The 26,703-nt window shown below is 35.4% G+C and overlaps 1 protein-coding gene across 1 annotated transcript in view; it reads right to left on the bottom strand.

Annotated features, from left to right (window-relative positions):
• Positions 1–26,703, bottom strand: part of LOC106667711 (elongation factor-like GTPase 1) — a 238,006-nt gene that overhangs the window by 10,932 nt on the left and 200,371 nt on the right. The window contains exon 15 of the mRNA XM_014395827.2: positions 9,952–10,136. Within this exon, the coding sequence (XP_014251313.1) occupies positions 9,952–10,136 (185 nt within the window). The remainder of the gene's footprint in view (positions 1–9,951; positions 10,137–26,703) is intronic.

Genomic DNA, 26,703 nt, shown 5'->3' with positions numbered 1-26,703 from the left:
AGCTCGAGACACGAAATTGGGGCAGGCACCGTTACCGGTGGCCACTCCCTTTTTCTACAAGCACCAACACCAATTAGACCACCATTAAACGTAACAATCTCCCGGGACGAAATTGTACACAATTACAAGGACAAGTTAAGCTGCTGGCGCGTTTTTGAAGGGAGGACGCTGTTTCCGCTTTGGTTTTTCACTATATAAACCGGACACTCCTGATATGTTATTTCAAACTATATGTATTTCTTATCGTTATACTAGCTTTTATCTGCGATTTTGTCCAAGCGGACTCTGTTTTAATGTACCTTTCTAATATGATGCAGTGCTATTTATGTCTTTCTATTATAATGTCTCGTTTCTCAAATTCATCTCTTCTTCAGTTCACTTCGGTCTACACATGGTAAAAATATGGTCCCCTTATGGATAGAATTTAATAAAATCGTCTCTCAGCGGCTATCCATGTCATTGTAGGAATGCACTGTCGAAATTTCAGCCCTTTAATCCAACGGTTTGGCCTGCGCGTTTTCTGTCAGTCAGTCACGCAAGTGTGTCAAATTGGATTAAAAAGCCCCAATTGTCCAAAAATTGATTACACATAACTTTCTTTGAAATATTTCACTTTTCGTATAACTTCAATCTTTCACAATTTTTTTCCCTAAAGCTACCATATCTCATCAAAAATATTCTTACTGTAAATTTGATTACATCAAAAAAGAGCATTAAATAACCTACGAGAATCATCTGTTTTTTAACTTTTATTGCAACGTGTCGTGATTAGTGACCGTTAATCGATATTTATTTAGAAATCGTGAGATGCGGTCTGGTGTGATATAGGTTTCAGAAAAACATTTTCTTTATCGTGCCAACGTTTCGATCTTTATTGAGATCATCTTCAGGGCCTTGTGTTGTCTGCATTTCAGCAAAAAAGTTCTCTGATTGATAGCCGATGCGAGTTTCTTCTCATTGTTGGCGATTCCTTCAGTGTACTTTTAGCTTACTTAGTACTTATCAGAGAACTTTTTTGCTGAAATGCAGACAACACAAGGATGATCTCAATAAAGATCGAAACGTTGGCACGATAAAGAAAATGTTTTTCTGAAACCTACATCACACCAGACCGCATTTCACGATTTCTAAATAAATATTTTATTGCGACCTTAAGGAAACAAAAAAAAAATCCGTTAGAAAATAAACTTTTACTAGTTTCTAAAGCAAAGTAAGATTTTCTTTGTTCTGTAAATACTACAGATATGGCGCTTATAGAAAATTTCCCCTACTAATGAGCTGCCAACACAATATGTACTTAATTTCTAAAAGGTTTTTCCATCAGTGTGTGAAGCCTAAACTCGCATGAATGAAACATAAGCCAGCGAAAATACACTGCCCATCAAAAAAAAAAAAAAAAAAAAAAAAAAAATTCGGCAACATGTGTGCACTTTTTACAAAAACCTAAAATTGAGCTGTGGGGCCAGTACATCGTCCTGGGATGGCGCCATTTAGTTTTAGTTATTCGCGATTTTTGGGTAAAAACGTGGATTTTTACGTGCTCATGGAAAATACCGTTCACTCTCTCTCCCGATTTTCAAGAATGTATAAATTTTGAACTTTCGTAGTGTTGCTTGACCTGCGATTGGATGAAAACTCTATGGTTCGTCAATTCTCGCTGGTTTACGCATACACAGGACGTACGTGAACAGATATTCAGGAAGTTATACAACATGTCAAATTGTACTAAAAAGTCCCAATTGTCCAAAATTTGATTATGCATAATTTTATTTGAAATATTTCACTTTTCGTGTAACTTCAAACTTGCACAACTTTTTTCCATAAAACTACCATATCTCATAATAAAATATTCTTGCTGTAAGTTTGATTGGATCAATAGAAAGATCATTAAATAACCTATGAGAATTGTCTGTTTTTTAAATTTTATTGCAACCTTAAGTAAACAAAATAGAAAATCAATTAGAAAATAAATTTTTACCAGTTTCTAAAGCTTAAGTAATTTTTTAATAAATTTTAATAATTTAATAATTTTCTTTGTTCTATAAATACTACAGAAATGGCGCTTATAGAAAAAGAAGGGAGGGAGGGATGGAGAGGGAGAGGGAGAGGGAGAGAGNGAGAGAGAGAGAGAGAGAGAGAGAGAGAGAGAGAGAGTGAGTGAGTGAGTGAGTGAGTGAGTGAGTGAGTGAGTGAGAGAGAGAGAGATTTAGGTTTTTTTCTATGAGCACGTCAACTGCTTTGTAGGAGCTCCAGATATATGCTCGGCGAATAGCGGAATAAAAAAATTAACAAAAGCAAAAGCACCTACGTGATATTTACCCCGATACCTAAAACAGACTTTGTCCTCTACCTTGGGTTTTATCTGGACTGTCCAGGAACCTTCAAACGCCACTGAAACGTATTAAACAGATATTTGGTGTTGACAAAAAAAGACACTCTACAAAAAAACACAACCAATCGAGGCATACGTACTAAAACTGTAGAACACCGCTAAACCTTTCACATTCTAAGAACCTTTCCAGTTCAAAATCCTCAAATCCATAGACACAGCCCCCTACTATGTAACCAACATCACCCTTCACAATGACCAATTTTCTACGTTCCACAATAAACTTTTCCCTCACCCCAATTGAGTAGCTCAATCCTTATCCAACAATAATAATTAATCATTTTAATAATATAATCACATTTCATTGCCAAGAATTAGTCGTTAAGGAAAGTAGGGAGAACAACTCTCCTCAAGACATATGATCTATGGTACTTGAAAATATTGTAAATAAATTAAAACCGTGTAATGTGATTTTTCATTAAAAAAATTGTTTCGATCAAAACTGATCATCTCTTTGTTACTGTTATCCAGAAGGTATCACGGGCCTTCTCCTTATTTTCTTTTGCACTTGTGTTTGTTTGGTTAATTTTTTCTCATTCGAGTCTAGGAAGAGTTTAGAAATCTGTCTTCAGGAACAAAAGGCCAAAGAGAGACCGAGGCTTGGTGTCCTCGAAATTGCGAAGCTGAGGTTGTTAGCCGGCAATTAGGGTGGCTGAACGGTTGGGAGAGGTAGAAAGGGCTAGAAGGGGACTAGTGTATTTTAGGCAGATTAGAGCAGTAAATACGGAGATTCCAAGCCTTTTATTACGACTATAAACGTTATAAGATTTGTCCCCTTTACGGCCATGAAATAAAAAACGCCTCTTCCTCTTTCAGACAGGAAAAAAGCCTTTACAAATACCAAAATCCATTTTGAATTATTAACAATTTCATCGATGACTGAGAAAAACCGTTGGATTTTTGTCGAGAAAAAGTTTAGAAAAGAAGGCTTTCCTGTCTGCAGGCACGTGCCAATTTAGTATCGGATATTACAAGAGGGCCGGTCGTTAGGGCAGTCCGTTTTCTGTCATAATTAGATTTCGGGGATGTGATTATGCTGGATACAGGTAAAGGTGGTTAAGGACGGTATATTCTCGGGGCTGATTTTTTAAAATTTCAACCCGAGACACTCGTCAACCCGGCAATTCATCACCCTCCGCGGCCAGGCCAAAACAATAATTACACGTTTTCCCCTTAATTTTCTAGAATGTCTTTTACTTGGGACTAAATCGCACTCGGCGGTTACCTGATTTGTCTTTCCATTAGGGACGCCGTGTCCCAGGTCCTTGGGGGAAAATGAAATTATCAGAAGAAAATCATTCGCAAAACATCCGTATCTTATGTTTATATCTAAACATACATCGGCAAGTACTTAGTATATAATTTTTAACGAAAAGGTCATATTGGTTTAGTAAATGCCTGTAATAAACATTTTAGGGATATTAGTTTCAAGAAATAGTACCTTATAAAATCCCTTAAACTTTTCATGTATGCTCCAAACTGTAATAACATGAAAGTTTGAAATGTATGCATATAAATGAATGTTCGTATGTGTGTTAATGATAAAAACAAAAACTACTGAACCGATTTCGATGAAACTTTCACTCTTTGTTTTTATTAGCGTCGGGCGGGTTTAGATAATATCAAATGGGCGTCAGAAATTACAAAAAAGGGGAGATTTCAGGAAACTTTCTATTTTCTCAGCTGCCGGTCAGGTTCGCACCAAGGTTACCCACCTGCCCTATGGGCCAAGGCAAGCCCTATACCATCAGCTCCGGTGCCTAGGGGTAACCAATGATGAAGGCAAAATTGCAAAACTGAGGGTGCATCAGTAGGGAGTTAAAAATAGTACTGAACCACGGGAGTAGAATATCCAAGTGACTCTACTAATTGAGGTTGGACTCGTGGTGGCCGTGGTTTGCAAACAAATTGTACCTTAGCTGGAGGGTAGCAGCAACTGGAGCCGGAGATAGAGTGCCTTCTCTGACTCTGAGGGTGGTGAAAGGCACGGCTGAAAGGCTGTGCCAGAAACCTTAAAACTGCCTTTTTCAAGGCACATGTATGGATCTTGGTTAGCATTGCACCACCTCGCTAGCCAAGGAATGTGACAAGTCCATGCATGTAACATCTTCCTAGTGTTCTCCTTGAGAATCCGGTCAGTTTCGGCTCCCGTGTCTTTCAAATTCCGATTTGGAGGCGCTAACAGTTAATATACGCAAAAACTACATTATAGTCGCAAAAATTACAGGATTGGTTACACTGATGCAAGGGTGTAGGTAGGAGAACGAACTACCGGCATGTGGCCTGACCGATCACAGTTCGACTATGCCCAACCATCAAAACTGAGAAAAGTGTTTCAACGTTCATTTATATCATAAATACACTGCGCTCCAGTTTGTCGGGAGGGTTGGAGGTAAGGGGTTGAGCTACTTACGTTGAAGATTATCGGGCAAATTTTGGGCATTATGGTATAATTAAATAGGAGAGGATGGTACGATTAGCGATGAATAGAGAATCAATTATTTTGCGAAGGAGTTTAGATTTGAGTGATTGGGTTTTCTTTAGATTAGAAGCTTGCCTGTCCGGTACAGCTTAGGCCCAATTTGGGGAGATAAGGGCTGTGTATAATAGTTGTTAAGTTATGTCAGATAATGTCAAGTAATTGTCTTTTCAGCATTTCATACCTAACAGTACAGTCAATTCGTTTTAGTTTTGTATGGGATACCGCGTAGGTTTTTTGTCCAGGAGTCCTTTGTCCCAATCTTATACTATTATCTGGAGAAATTGGGGGTGCAGAGTAAACAGACAATACGAATATAAACTTTGTAACTTGCTAAAAAATTTTTTTAGTCTTCTTTGCCACATCGCTCGGCCATAAATCATATGCTTGTAGCATTTCAATATCTTCTATTCCGTGCATACTTCGAATTATAATTTTACATAGCAAAGTAAGTTAAAATATTGCAAAATATATAAAATAATGTTAATTTTTTTATACAAGAAACAAAGTTTATATCTGTTTTTTGCACCCCAGAACCCCATGAATATAAATTTTTGGGAAAAAAATGCTGTCATATATTTCGCCTTCTCTTGACACCGATTTTTTTCCGAAAAACACAAAAATGTTGATAACTTTGAAAAGACTCGACAGATCAATCGTAAACGTAACAAACGATTAGAACTTAGTAAACTATACGCAATGGTTATTTTTTAAAAGCCCCTGTGCAAAAAGTTGAACCGGAGTTAAAAAAATTAAACGTTTAAGGAAATTTGTTGACAAAACCTGAAAGAAGAAATATTCTGCCTTCCATAATTGTAATAACTCCGTTATATTAGTGGTCTGATTACTTCTTTACTTACCAAATTACTTCTTTCAATAAATTAACATTTTATGTAAGGTTTTGGATGAAATGAAAAAACTAGTGTCACGAGCAGGATTCGAACCCACGACCTTCGGCTCAATACGCCGCTGCTCTAACCACTTGAGCAATCTTGACTTCGTCGAATCCCGCTAGTGAGACTAACTTTTTCATTTCAACCAAAACCTTACATAAAAATGTTAATTAATTTTAAAAAATTGTAATTACGTTGAATATGGACAAAATCCAGAGGAGTTAAATGTACATATATGCATACATTTATCCAGCCAAAATAGTTTTTCATTGCGATGAAAATTCCTATTTAAAGGTTTTACAGGGTGTTAAAACGAATACTAATTTTTTGCCTATTTTAACACAAACATCTTTTGGCTTTTAGAATTTTTTATACATCTAACCATTGAATATAATCTTCCATTATTAATTTCTTATTCTTCCCTACACCCAACCAACAATGGGTGATAACACGTGCTACATGGTCCAGCTTTATGCATTACCAAGAAGTTTTCCCCAATAAATGAAACGAATGGGACCACACCTCCCAGAAGAACTTTCTCAATGTACCATAGTGCGGTAAAAAATTCATTCTGTATAATAGTCACTTCGGTATACCATATGATTGTCTTTGAAACGGCTGTGACTCACGGTACAAGAAGGAATCATCATCACCACGGTCCCGATCATCTGATTGCCACAAACCAAACCATCGCTCATATCTGAATAGCTCTCATTGTTCGAGTGTCAAAGTTGGTGCTGAGAGCGAATAGTCGCCTTTTTGCTTGATGCCTCTCCATTAGAGAACGTGACGCGGGTCGTCTAGAGACTGGGCTATTCTCCCAAAGCCTTCCGATTACTGTTTTAGACCTCACATTACATCACGGACCTTGACGTTGTTGACTACCTATTAAGGAAACAGTTAAACGACGGTTCAGAGCAATAAAACGATTGCCACTAACCGTCGTACAAAGCGGTCGATCACCACCTTCTCTTCGATTGAGACTTATGGTGTCCTTAAACTGCTGTAGACCATCGTGGATGGTAGAGCGCGGCAAACCCGGGTTATGTAACGGATGCAACGTCCGTCGTTGGCTAAAGCACCGGGCGAGATCTTCTAGAGTTAAAATCATGCTTTTATAAAAACAAAATTTACTGTGTAGAGATTAGTGACCGTTAATCGATAGTTATTCAGATATCGTGAGATGCGGTCGGGTGTGATGTAGGTTTCAGAAAAACATTTTCTTTATCGTGCCAACGTTCGTTCTTTTATTGAGATCATCTTCAGGGCCTGGGATTTACAAACATTGTTTACATTTAACAAATACTTTGTTTGAATATAAAATATATTTTGCATCGTATAAATTCACTTTTCTACATCCTAAATGTATTTGTTAAATGTAAACAATGTTTGTAAATCCCAGGCCCTGAAGATGATCTCAATAAAAGATCGAAACGTTGGCACGATAAAGAAAATGTTTTTCTGAAACCTACATCACACCCGACCGCATCTTACGATATCTGAATAACAAAATTTACTCGAATTTTTTGTTTCATGAAAGGAAACAATTTACAAAATTAACTACTTACTTGACAAGTTGGCAACTATTAATCTTTAAACTTATTAAGGAAAACGACAAATAATTACAGTGTCCGGTTTTTGCCTTGAAGTGTACAGAACAACCTTGAAACACGTGCACAACAAAAGCATTAAAACACATTAAACAAAATTAAAATATTTTTCTCTGCTCCCAGTACCCATTGGAAGAACGATCGGACACCTTTATAATATTTTTCTACCTGGTATCGCCAAAAAATTCGTTAATTGGTGATCCCACGTCCGTAGCTTCCCTTTGTAAGTATAATATACATTTTTCACGCTATCTAGCAAAAGATTTCCAAAAATATTTACATACAGTTATAAAGCATCGTAGAAAAATTATTTAAAAACCCAAAATTACAACGGAAGTAAAGCGTTAATTTGAAATAAAAAATGGTGACGATGAAATTAAAAAGGGGTAATTTGTAATTTAAAAAAAATCATTTGATGTTAAAAACGGTTAATTTGACGAAAAAAGGTACAGCCCACCGACGACAAATTTGAAAAATGCTATTTCTAGGCTTAAGCACCTTTGTAGAACATACATCACTAGAATGACCTTTCCATAGAAATTAATTTGTTGAATTCGTGAGGAGCGGTCTAGAATGAGGTAGTTTTGAAAAACACCTTTTTAATTTTTTTGCTGACGTTCCGTTCTTTATTCGGGTCATCTTCAGGGAATAAAGTTTGATTGGTATTCTTGTGGTTTTGTATGAAAGTATTGTGATTTTTGACAATCAAATTTTGAAAAATCGGAAAAAATGAAAAAGATGTTTTTCTAAACTACCTCATTTTGACCGTTCCTCATGAATTCAACAAATTATGAAACGACGGGTCACTAAGAAACACATTGCCATGAACATTATACCAAATGCTGACTCGTGTCATATTATGTTAACTCCACCCAACGCAATATTTTTTCCTTCAAAGGGAAAAACTGAAAAAATAATTACTTGATTTAAAAGTTTCAATACTTTAATTTCAAAAATGAACATATACATATTTCCAAAACGTTTTTCCGTCATAGTCTGCAATGTAAATGTTTTTAGTCGCCAACATTAACGAATATAAAATTAATCACCAACTTAGAGGTTATCACATCGAGAGATCGAATAAGAAGATTAGAGGCAGAAATCAGAAAAGCACCAGAAGAACATGTCTAATCACAAAAAAAATCATGGTCTGCAATGTAATATTTTAGCACAAAACATAAACGAACAAAAAACACCCTCACGGCAGTAAGGAGTGAGAGGCAGATGTCTTTCTTTTGCGGAATCAATCCAGCGGTGCTCAAAATTTGCTACTTTAAAAATTATAGGATAATTTGAAAACCATAGGCATATATTATTATTTATTTTAAACAAAACGTAACATCATAAACATACTGCAATAGGATAAAAAATTAATCAACTGTTTTTGTTTCTTATTAACTGCTAGCGTTAAATTAAATTAGATTCGGGCCATTTTTTCCTAGAGCACCGGCAATAATGAAAATAAAATAATGGTTTACTAGTTAACTACCTAATTTGAAATTTTATTTAAGCTATTTAATTAAGAAAAAGACGTGCGACTGCCACGCCATATTTATTAATAATTTACAATTAATTAAGGTTTTCAGTTGAGATAAAAAAGTCAATGGCACGAGCGGGATTCGAACCCACGATCTTCGGCTTGATACGCCCCGCTGCTCTACCACTTGAGCTATCGTGACCTCGATCCATTCGGACACCATTAGTGAATTTATTAATAATATGCACAATTTTAATGACTTTTGCTTTTTACCGTGATTCCTCTGTAAATAAGAAATTTTTTTTGGCATATTTGTAACAAAAAATTAAGAAACGCCTACGGTTTCATTTTAGTATAAAAAATAAATTAATTTGATCTTTTAGACGAAAGAAATTAGGTTTGAAAGTACCGTAGTTGAGAAAAAATCCCGATTAAAAATGGGATGTTTTCAAATTATGATAACTTTTAAAATACTGCTTAGATTTCAGCCAAACCGAGGTTAAAAGTTACATGAAGAATCCAGCTTAAAATCGGCACCAAAATGGTAAAAATTTTAATTGCATTTTTTACTTTCATCGCCTATAACTCTGCGATCTCGGTCAATTTGGCTGAACAATAATCCCAACCGTCCTTATAGGATCCTTTACCACCCTGCCATATTTCATTGCAACGCGATGAAAAATGCGAACGTTAGAGAGCACTAAATTTTTGAAAGAAATCTACCAACAATTAATCATCAACTTACAGGTTTCTTTATATCAAATCGAGTGTTCGAACCGGAAGAAAACAAAGCCAAAGCGTGACCAGTTAAAAGGAAACTGATTTAATTTAGGGAAGGTTTATCAGAGGTAACAGATCAAGGTTTTATAATTCTGAAATATAAACCTCTTTGCTTAATTAAGGCTAAACTAAGGCATATTACATATAACATAAAACATCTTCACTTGGCTCCAGGGAGGGAGGGTAATTCCATTTTTATATCCCCTTGGATCCACCACTGTTATCATATCAATGCAAGGAGAAAAAAGCAAGCAAACTCATTATCATTATCCTCAGTTATCTGATTTCCTCCTGGGTTAACATACGTTTTGATAAAGACTCACCTCCCAGTGGCTGAAGACGAGCTGCGGGCTTGCCAGGCCGGAAGTTTGCTTTCGTATTTCCTGTGCAAAAGAGAAACTCTCGATGACTGGAAGGACGGCGGTGACCGTAAACGACGCCGAGCCCTGGGTCATGTCGCCCGCCAGCACCCGGCCGTGCCTCCTCCCCAAGACAGCGTACATTTTACCTAGGGACAGAAGCGGAAAAAAACCCATAAATAATAAGTCATAAATAAATTTTATGAAACCAATGAAGAATAACTAACGGAAAGGATTTGGCCACATCTTTAATAGGATATAAATAAACTAAAGATTATATGAATTTCTCATGATAAAGTATACACTCACTATCGATACACTAAAAATACCGAAGTTCCAATAATTTCTACAAATACAAAGATATAGAAATGATAAATGATGGGGTGAGTGTGGTGTTCAATCCTTTTTAAAAAGATAGTCCCTACTAGATCCGGATTTCGAGCCCTTTAATTCACCATCAGGTTGAAGGACTTCGAGAGACGTGGTTGTAGAAGTCCTTCAACCTGATGATGAGCTAAAGGGCGCGAAATCCGTATCGTTCAAAACAACTTACTGTGTGTAGGAACTAAAAAAGAATACAAAGATATTCTTCCACGTAAATCGTGTCTTTTAATAGTAATAAGTATTCGAAAATTTATTCTAATTTTTAAATCCATAATTTTTAGTGGCCTAATTGACCAAATAATAAAGAATTAATTATTCTTTTTGTGTAGGGTCTTGGTTGAGATGAAAAAGTTAGTGTCACGAGCGGGATTCGAACCCACGATCTTCGGCTAATTTTTAAGTTGATAATACTTAAGAAGAAGAGTTAACTTTGATTTCAAGGGTTCTACAAGGTCTAGGGGACCGCGGTAGCCGAGTGGTTAGCATGAGAGACTCTCACGCCGCGGTCGTGGGTTCGATTCCCACCATCGCCTCTGGCCCTTTTTTCACAATAACCCCCCAAATTTGATCACACATATATGAATTGTCACATGGCTAATATGCATAGTTCATAACGCAAAAAAAAAAAGTTCTACAAGAAAATAAACTATACTTATATAAAAATCTGTTAAAGTTAAAATCCACTATCGATGATTGTTCGAAAAAAACATTTCTAGTTATTATGAATTATAAAAATACCAATACAAATAAAGGGAATCCTTTCTCTCTCTCTCTCTCTCTCTCTCTCTCTCTCTCTCTCTCTCTCTCTCTCTCTCTCTAACGATAACGGACTTATTTATTATGTTATTTATTCTTATTTAGATTAATAATTTTATTCTATTATTAAATGATTTTTCGGTGTTTTGGTGAATTTCTTTTAAACTATCTTAAGTAATTTTTTTTAAATTTCATGAATTTCTGATCTCGTTTAATTTGGTTTACAATGTTGTAATTAATATAATGATAAAATACATATAGTTTGAACTAACACCAAAATACGAGTGTCCGGTTGTTTGCTTTTGAGTAAATTGTAACGAAAGTTATGGGATGTAAATAACAATAAATAAATTAAATAAAAAGGAGTATAGTGGAAGATTGAAAAATAAATATTAGATCTTATCTATCGTCCACCCTCACTCGTTCATTCTCACTCTCTCCCTCACACTCACTCATCTCTCTCGATGTCACTCCCATTAAAATTTCCATCACTAAATGATTTTTCGGTGTTTTGTTGAATTTTCTTTCAACCTATCGTAATTAAATAATTTTTATCAAAACTCTCTCTCTCTCTTTCTCTCATTTACACACACGTAGGTAGACACACTCGCTCACTTTAAGGTACAAAAACATATTAGCACATATTAATTAATCAATGCACAAACATACAGCAAGAAAACGATTATAATGTTAGAAAACAGAAGAACAAGGATAACAAATAATAGAGGAACAATTATCAACATAGCAACTAAAATGTCATGATTTATAATGTTGCCTAAATTATTATTATCTTACTAAGGGCAGAACTGTATCAAATACAAAATTCTTTCACCGATTGTACGATATTTATGGTACATCAATTCATTGTATTATTCTAGATTTAGATAAGTTTTCACGAATAATTTTTTTAAATAATTTAAAAAAATTAACACTAAAACAAATTCGTTACTCTTTGACCCTTGACTCTTTAACGACCGATTGCAAGAACGTACTACATAGGTTTAATTAATTATTATTATTGTTTTATTTGATACTATATTTTCATAGTTCTTATGAAAAATGTATGTACTAACCATGCTGGATGCAATAAAAATAATGCGAAGATAATAGGTAATATAATTAGAATGTGACAAATTGTATTAGGTTATTAATAGATATTTTATATTGTTCCGTGTTGACAGTTTTGGTTGTTCGGCTATTGAGTACAGACTGACCTTTCCATAGATGATTAAAATTAATTAATTTTTTGTCTTAGTCAATAAAATGACGGAAGTAATGAATAATAAAGGAAACGTGTAGTTATTTTTATTTTGAAATAAAAAGTGGAATAATTCTATTAAGTTTACTAAGAAATTATAGGGTTGTAGCACACACTGTAATTCCAGGGGCTAAGATTACAAAATTACAGTTGTAGGAGATAAAAGAAAAGAAGTATTAAAAAACAGAGAACCTTTATAATACAGGTGCCATTTCCGGTGCGACTATAAATTTCTTTGTAATGGATTTTTTTTTTAATAGCTATTACCAATCGTGGCATCCAAGAAGGTTTCCGCGAATTGAACATTAACGAGTCGATAAGTGCAGCGGGAGTACACGGAAATCCTTTCATCCTCACAAAGGATATATCACAATTAATTAGATCGAGACTATTAAATTTTATGCGTCTGCCCTTTATGTAAAAGACATAGAGGTAGGTTGTTTGCACCTCGGTAATTGCAGCGGTCGGTTTTGTTTTGGTCGTAGCCCGAAGCTATGCCAGAAATGCCAAACCTGTTTCAGCCCCTCCAACTCCATGCCACTTCATATTGTAATACCATTAGCGGCGCTCCTTCCATCTTCTCAAACCTTTATTTCGACCCGGATGCCTATACAGGATAAAATTCGTCACATTTTTCCGAAATTTTAAATTAACACCTAGATTTGGCATATACCATTCCTATGTTGAATTGAACTCCTGCAGAAAGAATTTAATCTTAAAAATTTAATCAAAGGCATAACATGTGAAATTAATTAAACGTGGTTTAAGACAGTGACTGATTTTTGCTGTGATATTCTGAATGTTCAGCTAAATGCTGATTTTGTGTTTGTATTCCCTTTTGGAAGAAGATTAGTACTATTAGACCTTCAAAAATAACTTTCATTCGCTTTGAAGATTAGCTAGAGATCTTGAGAAACGTAAAATGATTAAAAGATATTGGATTTATCATACGAAATGCTCTTCCTTTAAAAATCATAAAGAAACAAACGAAATGATTATAATTACTAAAAGAAATTTCGAATTTTCAAGATTTGAAAATTTATGTCGGAGTTGATCGTTTGCATAATGGGCTCATGTATTCAACTGGTCACAAATTCTTAAAAGATTTAGGGGAGAAATGAAAGGCAAGAAGCTAAATTAAATAACTGGATTGGATCTTTCAAGTATATAGAAGTTCACGATGGTACTTTTTATTTTAAAACACACCACATCTATAAGTTCGTCAACAACAGGTTTCACTTCTGCAGTGGTGCCAAGTTTTGCACAATATTACTTTAACGCTTTCTTTACGTTAGTTTTCTTCTCTATTCTTTTTGTTAATTAATATCACTATGTTAAAACTATGTATCACTCACTCTCTGGCTGATTTTGGTACAGTTTCTTTACAGCTACACACACATAACAGCCCATCAAGCGACAATCACCGTTTTCACAGATGGTAGTAAAAGCGAAATAGCTGTGGGAGCCGCATTTGTGGTTTACAATCAATAACAGAAGATTTTTCAGGCTGAGTTCAGACTCCATGAACATTGCTCTACAAACTAGCAATTGTTAAGGCTGGACTGGGTTAATGACCACACTAACTGTGTACTGGAAAATGGAAAGCTCTGCCACTTAAAGATAACGAAGTGGGATTGGATTTATTGGAGCTCTTTAAGTTTTGTGACAGTTCTTTAATATTCAATTCAATCAGTTTGCTTTATGTTAACAGCGGTGAACTTACTCAGGTTGGTGATTTAAATTATGTCCTTCATCAGACGCCGAGGGAAACTCATTCTTCCTCAAAAAAAGACATAATTTAAATCACCAACCTGAGGAAGTTGGCAGCTGATAACATGAAGCAAGCTGATTGAATTGAACATTAAAGAACACACGAAACTCAAGAGCCTGACAGATTTCATGAAAAAATTTAACGTGGCCCCCTTCATAGACACCAGTTTCAACAAAACGCCAATTTTTGGGCCTTCCAGAAGCGCAATCCAAAAAGGTGGGTATACCGCTGGAAGCTAATTGAATGGAGAACTTTTGAAGGAATTTGCAAAGCTCCAGGAGTTTGTAGTTATTAATTGTTACCAAACCAACATTTTAAAAAATTCCAAATTTCAACATTTTTTCGAATTTTTCGTGCAGAATTTTTTCATCAATTCTACGATGTAAATAGTTTTCCTTACAGCAAATTTAACGTCCTTTTAGGTGGCACAAACCAGATTGTTCTACAGTCAGTAATTCTGAAGTTTATAAGCAATTTAATGGACCTAAGTCGAAAAATTAAAAAACACCCAAAACCTGAAATTACTTCTTTACCGTTGAGATTTGGACAGGGTTTCTAAGATGTTTTTTGTTGCATATGGTGAGTAGAACCTCCTGAAATTTTCGACACTTATCGCCAGTCACCCTGTCGACGAACTGTCAAATCTGTATATTCATTCCAGATAAACGCAGTAACTATCTGTATAAATCTGTATTATTAACAGTACAGAGTTAAGCCTATCACTTGCTAATAATAGAATATTTTTCTTTCTTCTACCTTCAGTTTGTTTAGAACTTTAAATTTGCCATATATTCAAGCATACAATTTTAAATTTAATATAAATCTTGTAAACTTACTCTGCAGTTTTTGAATTGAATCAGTAAGTGTGCTAGATAAATCACACATGATTGGTTGATAGGAAGGCATTATTAATTTTTGTTTTTACAAAAAGCGTGTTTTCAATTCTTTATTTTTATATTTTACAATTTATTTATTGAATATAATACACTATTTTTTGTTTAGGTAAATCATTGATATTAAATGTACTTAGTAGTTGGAAACTACATTTATTGTACATTTGTAACTATGTGAGTTATCTTTGTAATTGGTAATAATTTCCGTTTCATATAAATATTTTTATTATGTACAGGTATATTGCTTGATTTTATAGTATATATTTTTTATTTTACAATACGTGTATAGTATATACTATGTGTAATTTAATTCTGGGTATTTATTTTAGTACAGTACGATTATGATTTAAAGAATGTTTAATACGTGTTATTAAATATTTTTGTCAGTTTTTAAAAATAATTTACTCTCGTACGAGAAATCACATTTAACTATTGAATGATTCAAAAACCTGTTTATTTCAACATTTTATTGCTGTAAACGATAATAATTGCAAGCTACAAAATCGACAGATCCAGTGGGATCTTATACAATCTTGTACGTCTTAAAACGCACACACGCGCGCGCTCGCTGGCAACGAAAAGGCGCCTGTTAATGTCAGCTTAATTGGGAATGACCCAGACTAACACTGGTTTGACAACAGTTAACGGAAGAAACATAAAGAGTTTCTGCCACCGCCTTTCCTGACGCACTTAACGGGAGGAAATAAGTAATAAAATAAAAAACCAGTTTACGAATTGTAATACGTCCAGGTAGAGTTTGAGTGGTTTGGCGTCTACGTTCCCTGACGACGTCGAAAATCCGAGCCGTTTTATAAAAGCGGCGAGAGGAACGAGGTATTCCGAGTGGGATGTAACTGGGCACCTTGTAAGGTGGCAGGACAGGCCGGAAGGAAGTGTCTACTTAGCACACATCTAGAAACTAAGGCTCCAGTACTCCATGTCAAATCTCTTCAATAAAATGGCAAAGGCCGGATGTATTGCGGCGACCTGTTGACGGCTTCCGGCCTTGCCCGGACTCTTTCAACTGTTATTTCATTGTTTTTCAAATGTAAGCAGCCGGGGTCGTCGCGACTGGGATGTCAGAAGAATGGTTTATGCTACTTTGGGCACTATAATTTCGCCCAGGGGCTTTTACCTTAACGCAGAAGCACCTTTTTCTGTCTGAAGAACTCCTTGACGAACATACCAACAAATAATGACATTACTTCTAAAAGACTCACGTAAAGCCCATCCCTAGTTAAGTACCTTACTAAAGAAAAGAGCTCTGTTAAGATTAGAAACAAGTTAAAATATTAGATTTTGTAATACAGAAAAAACTATTTTTACATCATTTTTCTAAACCGATTTTCAAATGGTTTTTGATATTTTTCATTATAATGTCGGTTATTGTATGAAAAACCCTGTAATTATTGCAATATCTGAAAGTAAAGCACACCATTAAAAAAAACTATTTCCATTTTTTGGAGTATTTTTGAGGAAACCAGGGAGTATTTTATTTTGTTTTTTGGGATTTATATTATTTTGTTTTCTTTACATAACAATCTATACGAGTGGGAAGCCGAACTAAAAGATCGCACATCCAAAAATGTTGATTTGCAGAACATCAAGCTAGTTTTCTTGCCGCCAAACTCTACCATTGAGTCACAACCTGTCGATCAAGTAATGAAGTCCCGATGCAAGGCTATGGAAGAAGGATGGTACATAATTACCAATTAATGATGGACGAATCATCTACGACGACTTCGCAAAAAAATTTTATTTTAGACGCCATCCCAACTTTTTGCACGTTATGTTAAGAAAGAAAAAAATTTGAATTGTTTAAAAAAAGCAGGAGTTCAGAACGCCGAGAAATCGAAGAGTTGATTGTTAAAATTAATTATAATTTTAACTTTTGAAATTTTTTTTGGCCTGAGCGTAGATGAATGAGGAAATTCGGGAAGACGTTATAACCACAGACACTGAGTTGGAAGGTTTTGAGGTTTTTGACGATAATCTTGCGACTAGCGAAATTTCAAGCCTGGAGACCATAAATGAAGATCATCTCAGCATCGAAATATGAAGAAGAGGATGATGATACACCTGTAACAGCCGACTTTTTCGATGCGATCAAACAATTTTTTTCCTTTAACAACGGCATAAATGAAGAAAACCTTCAACAAAATTGCTTTGGAAATTTCAAAAAATGACTGTTTAAAAAATTATGATTATGATTTGTTATTTTAGACCAGGATCGTCTAATATTTAATTGAATATATACATTTTGTGTTTTATTTCATTTTATACATATGTACATTCATTTATATATATTTTTATACATTCTACGTTTTTAAATAAATTTTGTTCATTTTAACCTGTTTTTTTATTATTTCCCGGTAATAGTGCTTTCCCGGTTGTAGCGTTGTTTTGCCATGGACTTCAGAAGAGCATTATGACGAAGTTTCACTGTATCTGGTAAGGATTCAAAAATGAAGTACGTACTTGTCCAATTAGGTTTATTGATACTCCATTAGAGTTCGTGGTCCGATTGACCAAATAACTTCTTTCAATTAATTAATCTTCATGTAAGGTATTGGTTGGGTAAAAAAATTCAGTGTTACGAGCGGGATTCGAACCCACGATCTTCGGCTAAATACGCCGCTGCTCTACCACTTGAGCTATCGTGTCTTCGATCCACTCGGACACCAACTTCCCATATCAACCCACCCCGCTCGTTTTTTATCTCAACCAATACTTTACATAAAGATTAATTAAGTGAAAGAAGTTATTTGGTCAATCGGACCATGAACTCTAATGGATTTAATAAGTAAAATGAAGTATATCTTCACTAAAGCTCTCCGTGGCCATTTCATTTGTCGCCGAGAATCAAATACATACACGTCATTTGAAAAATGGCAAAAAGGTGGGAAAATTCAAAAAGGTGGGTTGAGATGGGAAGTTGGCGTCCGAATGGATCGAAGTCACGATAGCTCAAGTGGTAGCGCAGCGGCCTATTTATCCGAAGGTCGTGGGTTCGAATCTCGCTCGTGACAATGCCTTTTTTTAACTCAACCAATACCTTTCATAAAAATTAATTTATTGATATTGTTACACTGTAAATTGTTTGTATTTCTAAATTTTAGATGTTTGTTGATTAATACTGCGAGAAAGATAAGAAAAGAAATGCAAAGCTAAGAAAGAGAAGGCTGTGTTTACCGGCCCTAAAGATGAACTAAAATGAAAGATTTCACTGTTTTCTCAAATATTTGATCCAACGCGGTATTCAGAGGCGGTTTTTCGTTAACCAGGAAACAAAGGATATCTCAACTGCCAATTCGGAGGAGCGTAGGAGCCAAAAAAGCCTGGAGCTGGACCCGGTGCGGGTAATTCTTGTACGCCCGAAGCCCCGGCCGGCTATAATCTGAGGATGGGATTTGATTTATATTGAGTATGCTCTGATTACAATAATGGTCCCGGCGTTAACCACTCCGCCGTCCTTGGCCAGTTCTGTTTCATTCACAAACCAGTCGGCCACTCCATCTCCTTCGTATTACCATCCGAAAACCGGGAAGGACCAAACTACTCAACGGCCAATATTCGGCATTTACGTAAAATATACGCAAAAAGAGTGTCGTTTATTAAAATTTTCGTAATTTTTTACGTTCCGTAAAAAATCGACCTGTGGGTGTTATGCGTGAACGCGGTTGCGGCGATCAAGTCCTTGGGCCTCGTCTCATATTAAGACTTGTCCCACTTCTTAAAAAAAAAAGTATAAAACATATATAAGAACCTACGCACGCTTCCTACGACACGTGCCTAGATTTTATATAATTGGTGAGCGAGGCATTTCGAGGAAGTTCTTAATGGTATCGGCATTTTAGGACAGACGATAAAATGGGCGTGGGCGTGGACAGTTTTGCAATATCTAAAAAATTTATACATCATATGTTTAACCCGTTGAGGATTTTTTAAATACTGTCTCTTTTTGGTCATCATTATTTATCACTGAGCCTTGTTTTTAAAAAAAATCCATTAGACGGTGTTAGACCTTATGATTTGTGAGCTTCTAAGAAGAAAAAGTCTATAATCCCTATGACATCTATGGCGGACATAAAATGAAAATACAAAGCATAAACTAAGGGTCATAAGTGTAGCAATGCTTCTCTAACAATTTATAACTTGCCTTATATATAATTAAGTAAAACTGTCTATAATTGATAATTTGGATAACGCTGGCTGTCCAAATATTACCGAAACCGGATATACACATGTCTTAAATTGCTCTGAAATCTACTCCCGGTGTAATTAAGATGGGCGAGTTGGGCTTGGCTTTTCTTTACAACCATTATTATTATGTCATTTCCGTTCGTTAATACAAACTCTCCGTCCTCTTCTTTGACCTAAGGGGGAAAAACCTGCTGGTGTTCATTATCACACCCGGGTCGATTTCTTTTAAAGGTAATGACCGGTTTAAGAAGGATCGTCAAAGGTCATCTGGGTTGAGCAATTGCCCCGTCTCGGATGACAAAAGTTGGCCTAGGGCCTGTGTTCGCCCGTTTCATAAGTCTTGGAAAGTGATCGTAGGAAGTGGGACTTTCACGGGGTCCATTCAAAATCCGGATTCTTAGGAGTGTCCTTCGACACTTTTCCAATCATGGATTTATTTTCGACTTTTAAGGTTTTTGATATATTTTACTAAACACTGTACGCAAAGAAATTCCAAAATAAAGCAGCTTCTGTCTTAGTTTAATCTTCACTTAAGTTACGCCATAAGCCTGGAATACTTATAGAAAAAATGATCAAAAAGCTAAGGAATTACATGGCTTAAAATTAATAGCAAGTTTGTTAAAACAAATTTAAAAATAATTTCCAGTTTAAAGTAATATTTAAAGAACTTTATACTAGTACTAAATACTATATTAATCAACTAGACCAAATAATCTAAAGATAAAAAACAGCACTTACTCCTCACTGAACCACCTCCTGCGAATCAACTCTGACACCATCGTCAATTGAACACCATCGCCAAATGCAGGGACCGTGAGCTAGAGTCAGAATGAGTGTCCGTTGAGATTGAGTTAAATGCAGAGATCTTGAGCCAGAGTCAGAGTGTGTGTCAATTGAGATGGAGTTAAACGCAGGATCTTTGAGTAAGAGTCAGATTGAGTGCCAGCTGAGATGGAGTTAAACGCAGGATTTGTGAGTAAAAAAAGATTGAGTGCCAGCTAAGATGGAGTCAGATGCATAGATCGTAGGTCAGTGTCAGTTGAGGTAGACGGTCAGTCGGATGGTGGTAAGACTACAAGCCAGAATTAGAGTAAGAGCTTGGCTGAAAGAGTAAGTGGCGATTCCGATTCCTAAGTCCGAATTCGGAGATTAAGCCTTCCCGAGGAGTTATCATCAAAACGACCCAGCCCGATATCCCGGTGCACAGGAAAAGAAAGATCTGTGCCACAATATGAACCACCAGAGTTCGGCTTCAGTCTCTACCACTCCAAATGTAGACTAGGACCATCACTAGCACTCTTGCATTAAATTAGAGTACTGCCCAGTTGTCTTACTCAACATCTTTCCTGCGTATGGCATTTTGGTCTGCTGTAGAGGCTTAAGAGCATGCTTCCTTTTACTTCAACATCAAATCTGACTTAACCGATTGTCACTTTCATCTATTACAGGTTCCTCAACTATTTATCCCATCAACGCTGGTATACCTCAAGGACATAACTGGCACTCAATACGCTCTACACTTTAGACCCTGTTCATCGCAATGCCGTAACTTTTGGATTTGAATATGATTCCAACAACACAACAACAAAACTAATCTCACTAAATAGTTAAAAAAACTCTTCAATATTACTACTATTTTCACGACAAACCAACTTAATCTAGCTTCAATTATTAATTATATATATGTTTAAATTAATTCGGTTTATTGAAACCATATGTTTTGAGTAGATGTTTAGTAGGCTTTTTGGGCAAAGATCAGCAACTCATCGCAAGGTAGAAGTCTACAAGTTTGCTCGTGATTTTTTTTTACATAAACCCTATTACATCGTGTAAAATGTGCATGCTGGTTGGCTCAGTGTGACATTATGTCATCCAATCAAACGGATTGTTTATTAAATTTTTCTGTCATTCCAAAAGAAATTTGGCCCATAATTAATTAATAACCAAGAAACATGAGCCCACGTCTGTTCGTGCTGTCCAATTTTATCGAGAGCAAAGTGCTTACTATATGGAACACGGTTGGAACACCGAACAGGTTGTATTTGATAATTCTGTAGGCCGAGAATCCATAATTCATGTCGAGGGAGGGGCGGACATAGCCTAATCAAGGTGGGCTATCAATCAGAGTACCACTTTCCCCTCCTCCCACGCACATATGTGTAATTAACAGGCGCACACGTACGCACACGCGCCCGCGCGCTGCTGCGGACGATAACAGGTTCTAGGGTTCCTCGCTCATCCTCCATCTCGCTCTGCTTCTTGTTCCTTTTGCTCCCCGACCTCGACATCCCCCTTCCAGGCCAATTTACAGGAAAGCGAACTGAAAAAGACACCCAACACGATACTTCACGGCCCTCGAAAGTAAGTAGTGTAGTTGTATAACAGAAATCCTAAGTTTTTTATAAAAGAAGCCCAGCCTAAAAAATTTTCAATACGAGTAGAACTACCACGGCCTTAGCTTAGCATATGTTTATATAAAAACCAGCACCTAACTCTTTAACAAATCAAGCTATGCTAATTGCTTAAGTTAAGGTAGAGAAACTTTGAGATTTTGGAATTAATAGCACCCTCGAAAATAGGACAATCTGGGGTCTGCTAATCAAGTGAATTTCTTTAATGGTTAGGCTTTGGTCAACTTTTACAATGTTTCTTCCTTAAGATGAAAGTGTTCATAAAAGAGTCAAAAAGAAAGAAAGAAGGATCAGAGTGGTAAAAGCAATATAATATTGAATTTCATCAAACGATTTCCATCAAAACCTTTTCAAACAAATAATCCATCAGCCTTGCCTTTTTACTTATGTTAGGCATTTAAAAAGAATCAACTGATTGTAATCAATCAGGACGACGAACTCACAAAACCTATTCGAAAACCTTTGTATTATCTTCCTGAACACGTTAGCACAGTTAGTAGAACAAAACCTAGAATAGTCATTTAAAAAAAAATGTATTCATGGCATGAAGGAATTTTGTAACTCAGTATATACAGAAATATTTTGATTGAATATATAAAAAATATATTTTGCATTGTATAAATTCACTTTTCCACATCGAAAATGTAATTGTTATATGTAAACAATGTTTGTAAATCCCAGGCCTTGAAGATGATCTCAATAAAGATCGAAACGTTGCCACGATAAAGAAAATGTTTTTCTGAAACCTACATCACACCAGACCGCATCGCACGATTTCTAAATAAATATATACAAAATAATTATTTCTAGTATTTCGAATATGCTCGTTCACAGATTGATTCTTTTAGTAATTTTGCAAAAAAACGACTGATGTTCAGGGTGTCCTATGAACAGAAGTCAATAATTCAGATTATCCTACATGTCAAATTTTGACTAAAAAGTCCCTATCGTCCAAAGTCTGATTATCAATCGTACCAGAGATATTTCAATTTTCAGTCTACTTCAACTTATCACAACTACAAACCGTAAAGTACGTCGAATCTCAAAACATTTTAAATCCCACTGCGAATTTTAACACCAACGAAAGTTAGTTTTTAGTATTTCCATTGAAATCATATGCAAATAAAATCAGAAAGATAAACTTTTACGAATTCTTGTTTAAAGTTCAAGAAAGATTTTCTGGTAGGACAGAAGAGATAACAGAAGCAAGAAGGAATCAGAAAGGACAAACTGGAAGGATGAAATGAGCAATAACGCAGCCCTTAAAAATAATCAATTGATTCTCATTAATAAGGAACAAGAACAAAACCTTTTCGAAAACTTACCAATCATCTTCATGAACACATTAATACAGCCAGCCGACGAAAATTTTGAAGTCGTTATTATATAGGGTGTCCCGTGAACAGACGTCAAAACTGCATGAAGCTATCCTACGAGTCAAATTGGACTAAAAATTCCCCATTGTTAAAAGTTTGATTCTCAATTGTATTTGAGATATTTCCACTTTCAGGTAACTTCAGGTAACCTTTCACAAATTTATTCCATAAAATCCGCTGTAACTCCTAAAATGTTAATGTCCTGTAAATATGATTTCTCTAATAGAAAGAGCATTGAAAATTCTGTAAGATGCAGCGTTCATTACAAAACTTAAGTAAGCAAAAAAAATTACTTAAAAAATAAAGTTTTATGATTTCAAAGTTCTGGTTCTTTGAAATTAAGTACATGTGTTTACAGCTCGGTAGTGGTAGCAGCAAGTTTTCTGAAAGCGCCATATCAGTCAGTTTTTACTGTACCAAGAAAAACTAGCTTAAGCGTTACGCAAGAACTTAAAAATTTAAAGTATTTTGTTTACTTAAGGTAAAAAAAAGAATCCCATAGGGTTTTTAATGCTTAATAAAATTTACAGTAGGATGTATATTTATGAGATACGAGGTACTTTTTGGGACAAAGTTGTGAAAGTTAAAGTAAGAAAAGTGGATTGTATGGGAATACAATTGAGAATATTGACGTCTGCTCTCGCGACACCGTGTATGTCAAAATATTGATTTTGGAGAAAAATATTGAACGGATGCGTGGGAGTTTTATGAAATATGTCAGTGCAATAAGGTAACCCCATGGCTCGCTTCTCCCTGCTTATAACCCAGACGTCATTCTATGTTACTGTTTTTCTGGTCAATGACACGGTTGTTAATAAGATTAAAAGTTATTAATTAAAAAGTATTTTTGACAACTTCTATTTTTTTTAACGGAAGTATTATATAGGAAGGGTATTTATTATATATTATGTTTTTATTAAAACTTTATCTACACAAAGGCCCGTTGCAACAATCGTTCCTATTCTACTATAGTTTGTAAGATGGAAATATGTAAGTACATCAAGCCTAGGCCAACTTAGCCTATTTCCGTGTTTTCAAGTGGAACTGCACACCTTAAAACTTCAACGTTTTCACCAAAAGTATTAATCTTTGGACAGAAAACGCTATCTCAACTTCCGCCTTTCAGAAAGGATTCTCTAGTGCACTTTGCCTTTCCAAGAAGAAAGGAAGACCTATTCCCACAGGAAGTAAGATAAGAAAATATATCTTAATGTATGAAAAGTTCAGGTCTCGAAAATTCTTCGGAAGAACATCAGACTTAATTTGAATGCTGGTACTTATGTAGGAGAACTGTCAAAAAAAATTTAAAATATGATGTTGGGGTTTTATTAATACAGCAATGCACTTACGCTATTAAAGGTAATTAATTGAGAAATTATGGCTTATTAAAAATACTCAAAATGGAAATATAATGGAGGCGTGCACTGGATTTACCAATTTGGATTATTACCTTCCTTGATAATTCAACAAGTTCAATTTAAGACGAACAAAAAGGGACCAGCAAATTTGTAAAACATTGGCTATTCATTAACGAAAATTCGAGTACTTAAGGGGTCACGTTTCCACACTTACCATCTTTGAGTCATCAGGCTCTGACGGAAGAGGATAAAAAAAAAGAATAGATTAGGATGAAGATGAGATCTCGGGATTTTTTCCTACGACGAGAACACCGTTGAAGCCGCGATTACCAGTGATTTAACTGCCAAGATTATTAGTTAAAATTTACCTTCTATCAATGAATATAATATAATAAATCACTGGAAGGAATTTTTATCCAACATGTAGCAATTATTGCCACCCGAACAACAACAAAATGGTGCGGATGGGACACACCGGGCAGACACATGGGTATCTCCTTACCAAAGAAAGAACAAGGAGATGCCCGTTATGCTGCGCGCAAGTATCTGTACAGCACACAAGTAGAATGCGAGGAATTAGCGCCGCAAAGAATAAAGAGTGGCTCGCTTGCAGATTTTAAACAACTCCTAAGCCTCAGTAGTGGTTATAATAAGAAATTGATTCGATACCTGAAGCAGATAAACGTATATCGTCGCATATAGGGAGTCCTTTCATACGTAGGTTGAAATATCCTTAATTTCTGTGAATGTATTTATTAGCGTGAACGTGATTGTATGTGTTGGGGGTGTTTGTGATGGGGTACTACCCACAAACACACAAAAGTAGTCCAGGTTATTTAGTTTTATATACATTGGTAGTGTGACAATATCAATAATATAAAAAAAACCTTTGTGTGAATGTATTTATTTATTGGTTAAGTGTGTATGGACGGTCTATGTGAAATAAAGAGTATTCAAAGACCTGCCGAACAAATTAGGTCAACTTGGGATAATGAATGTTTTTATTGAGTATGAATGTATTTATTAGCGCGAATGAACTGAGGGCATCAAGGTGAACATCGTCTTGCCTAGATGGCATCAGTAAGTTTAGGTTGTAAATAATTTTGATATTGTTCTGGGGGGTTGGGCCTTAGCAGTATATCGAGAACTCTTGGGGGGGCCGTCAAATTTAGGTTAGTTTATGTTAGATAATGTAACAAAGGAAAGGAAATCATCTTAATGTGATTAATATCAGCCTTAGAATTATATATAAAAAAATCAGGGATAAGGCAAATTCAAAAGACATAAAAACACATCAATCTTTCGAGGAATCTAGCCCCTTCCTCAACAATCTATTTCTAACGATTTACAGTTTAACAAATATAAAAATCTATTCACAGAATTAAAAATTATGATTCCAACCATAATGAATTGATTTAATCTAAATTATAAAATATACTTATAATAGATTCAAGCTAATTAACTAATAGGAATACAATTTACAATTGTGTTAAATTTTCGAATATTATAAAACACTTAAACTTTTTATACATTTTTCTATGTGTATAAATCATTTCTGTTATGAATCTTCTGCCAACCGATTTGTCTCCATCCAGATCTTTTACATTAACCCTTTTCCAGGTTAGTGGCGTCCTATCGGCCAAATATTCAATGTTTTACCTAAGTGGTTTGCTCATAATACGTTATATCACATGACAGTCAATGCAGTTTATGTGTTACATTATTTTTATTTCAGGTGTTGATAACACTAGAAAGATGGGTATTGCTTCTCCTTCATCATTCTGGCTTATTGTACTTTTTCTAGTTTCTTAGTTCAGTTTAACTCGATCCTTTCCTAAGAATTATTAGATCATCGACTTCCATCTAGAATTCTTTTCCCCGGGTCTTCTTGACATCCCAGGTTATGTCTAATTGAGCGGTCACTTCGCATTCGATGATAGTTACTTCTTCCTCATTACATAACCCACAAATATGATCTTGATTGAATATACCCATGTTGTGTTGGTTTTTCAGATGCAGTGATCGGTATACTATAGTCTTTTCCCTCCCTTGAGTTAACCTCTCTAGCTGTAGCAATGTGTTTGTCAGATTTGATGAAAATGACTGGTTCTTTTATCATAAATAGATAATTTTACTGCGTCTATCACCTTTGGAGTTCGCCCACCCCTCCTTTTGTTTTGTACGCATAAATTTTGTGATAGAGGATTCTGGTTTTGTTATCCTAAGAATAGGTTCGAGCCTATACGTGGCCTATCTGATCCTCTGGCCGGTTTATCTGCTTCTTTATAGCCCAGAAGTCCTTCGTG

Source organism: Cimex lectularius, unplaced genomic scaffold (genome assembly GCF_000648675.2).
Source record: "Cimex lectularius strain Harlan isolate CLEC.00 unplaced genomic scaffold, Clec_2.1 scaffold101, whole genome shotgun sequence".
In the NCBI taxonomy this organism is placed as follows: Eukaryota; Metazoa; Arthropoda; class Insecta; order Hemiptera; family Cimicidae; genus Cimex; species Cimex lectularius.
This window is presented reverse-complemented; position numbering and strand designations above follow the sequence as displayed.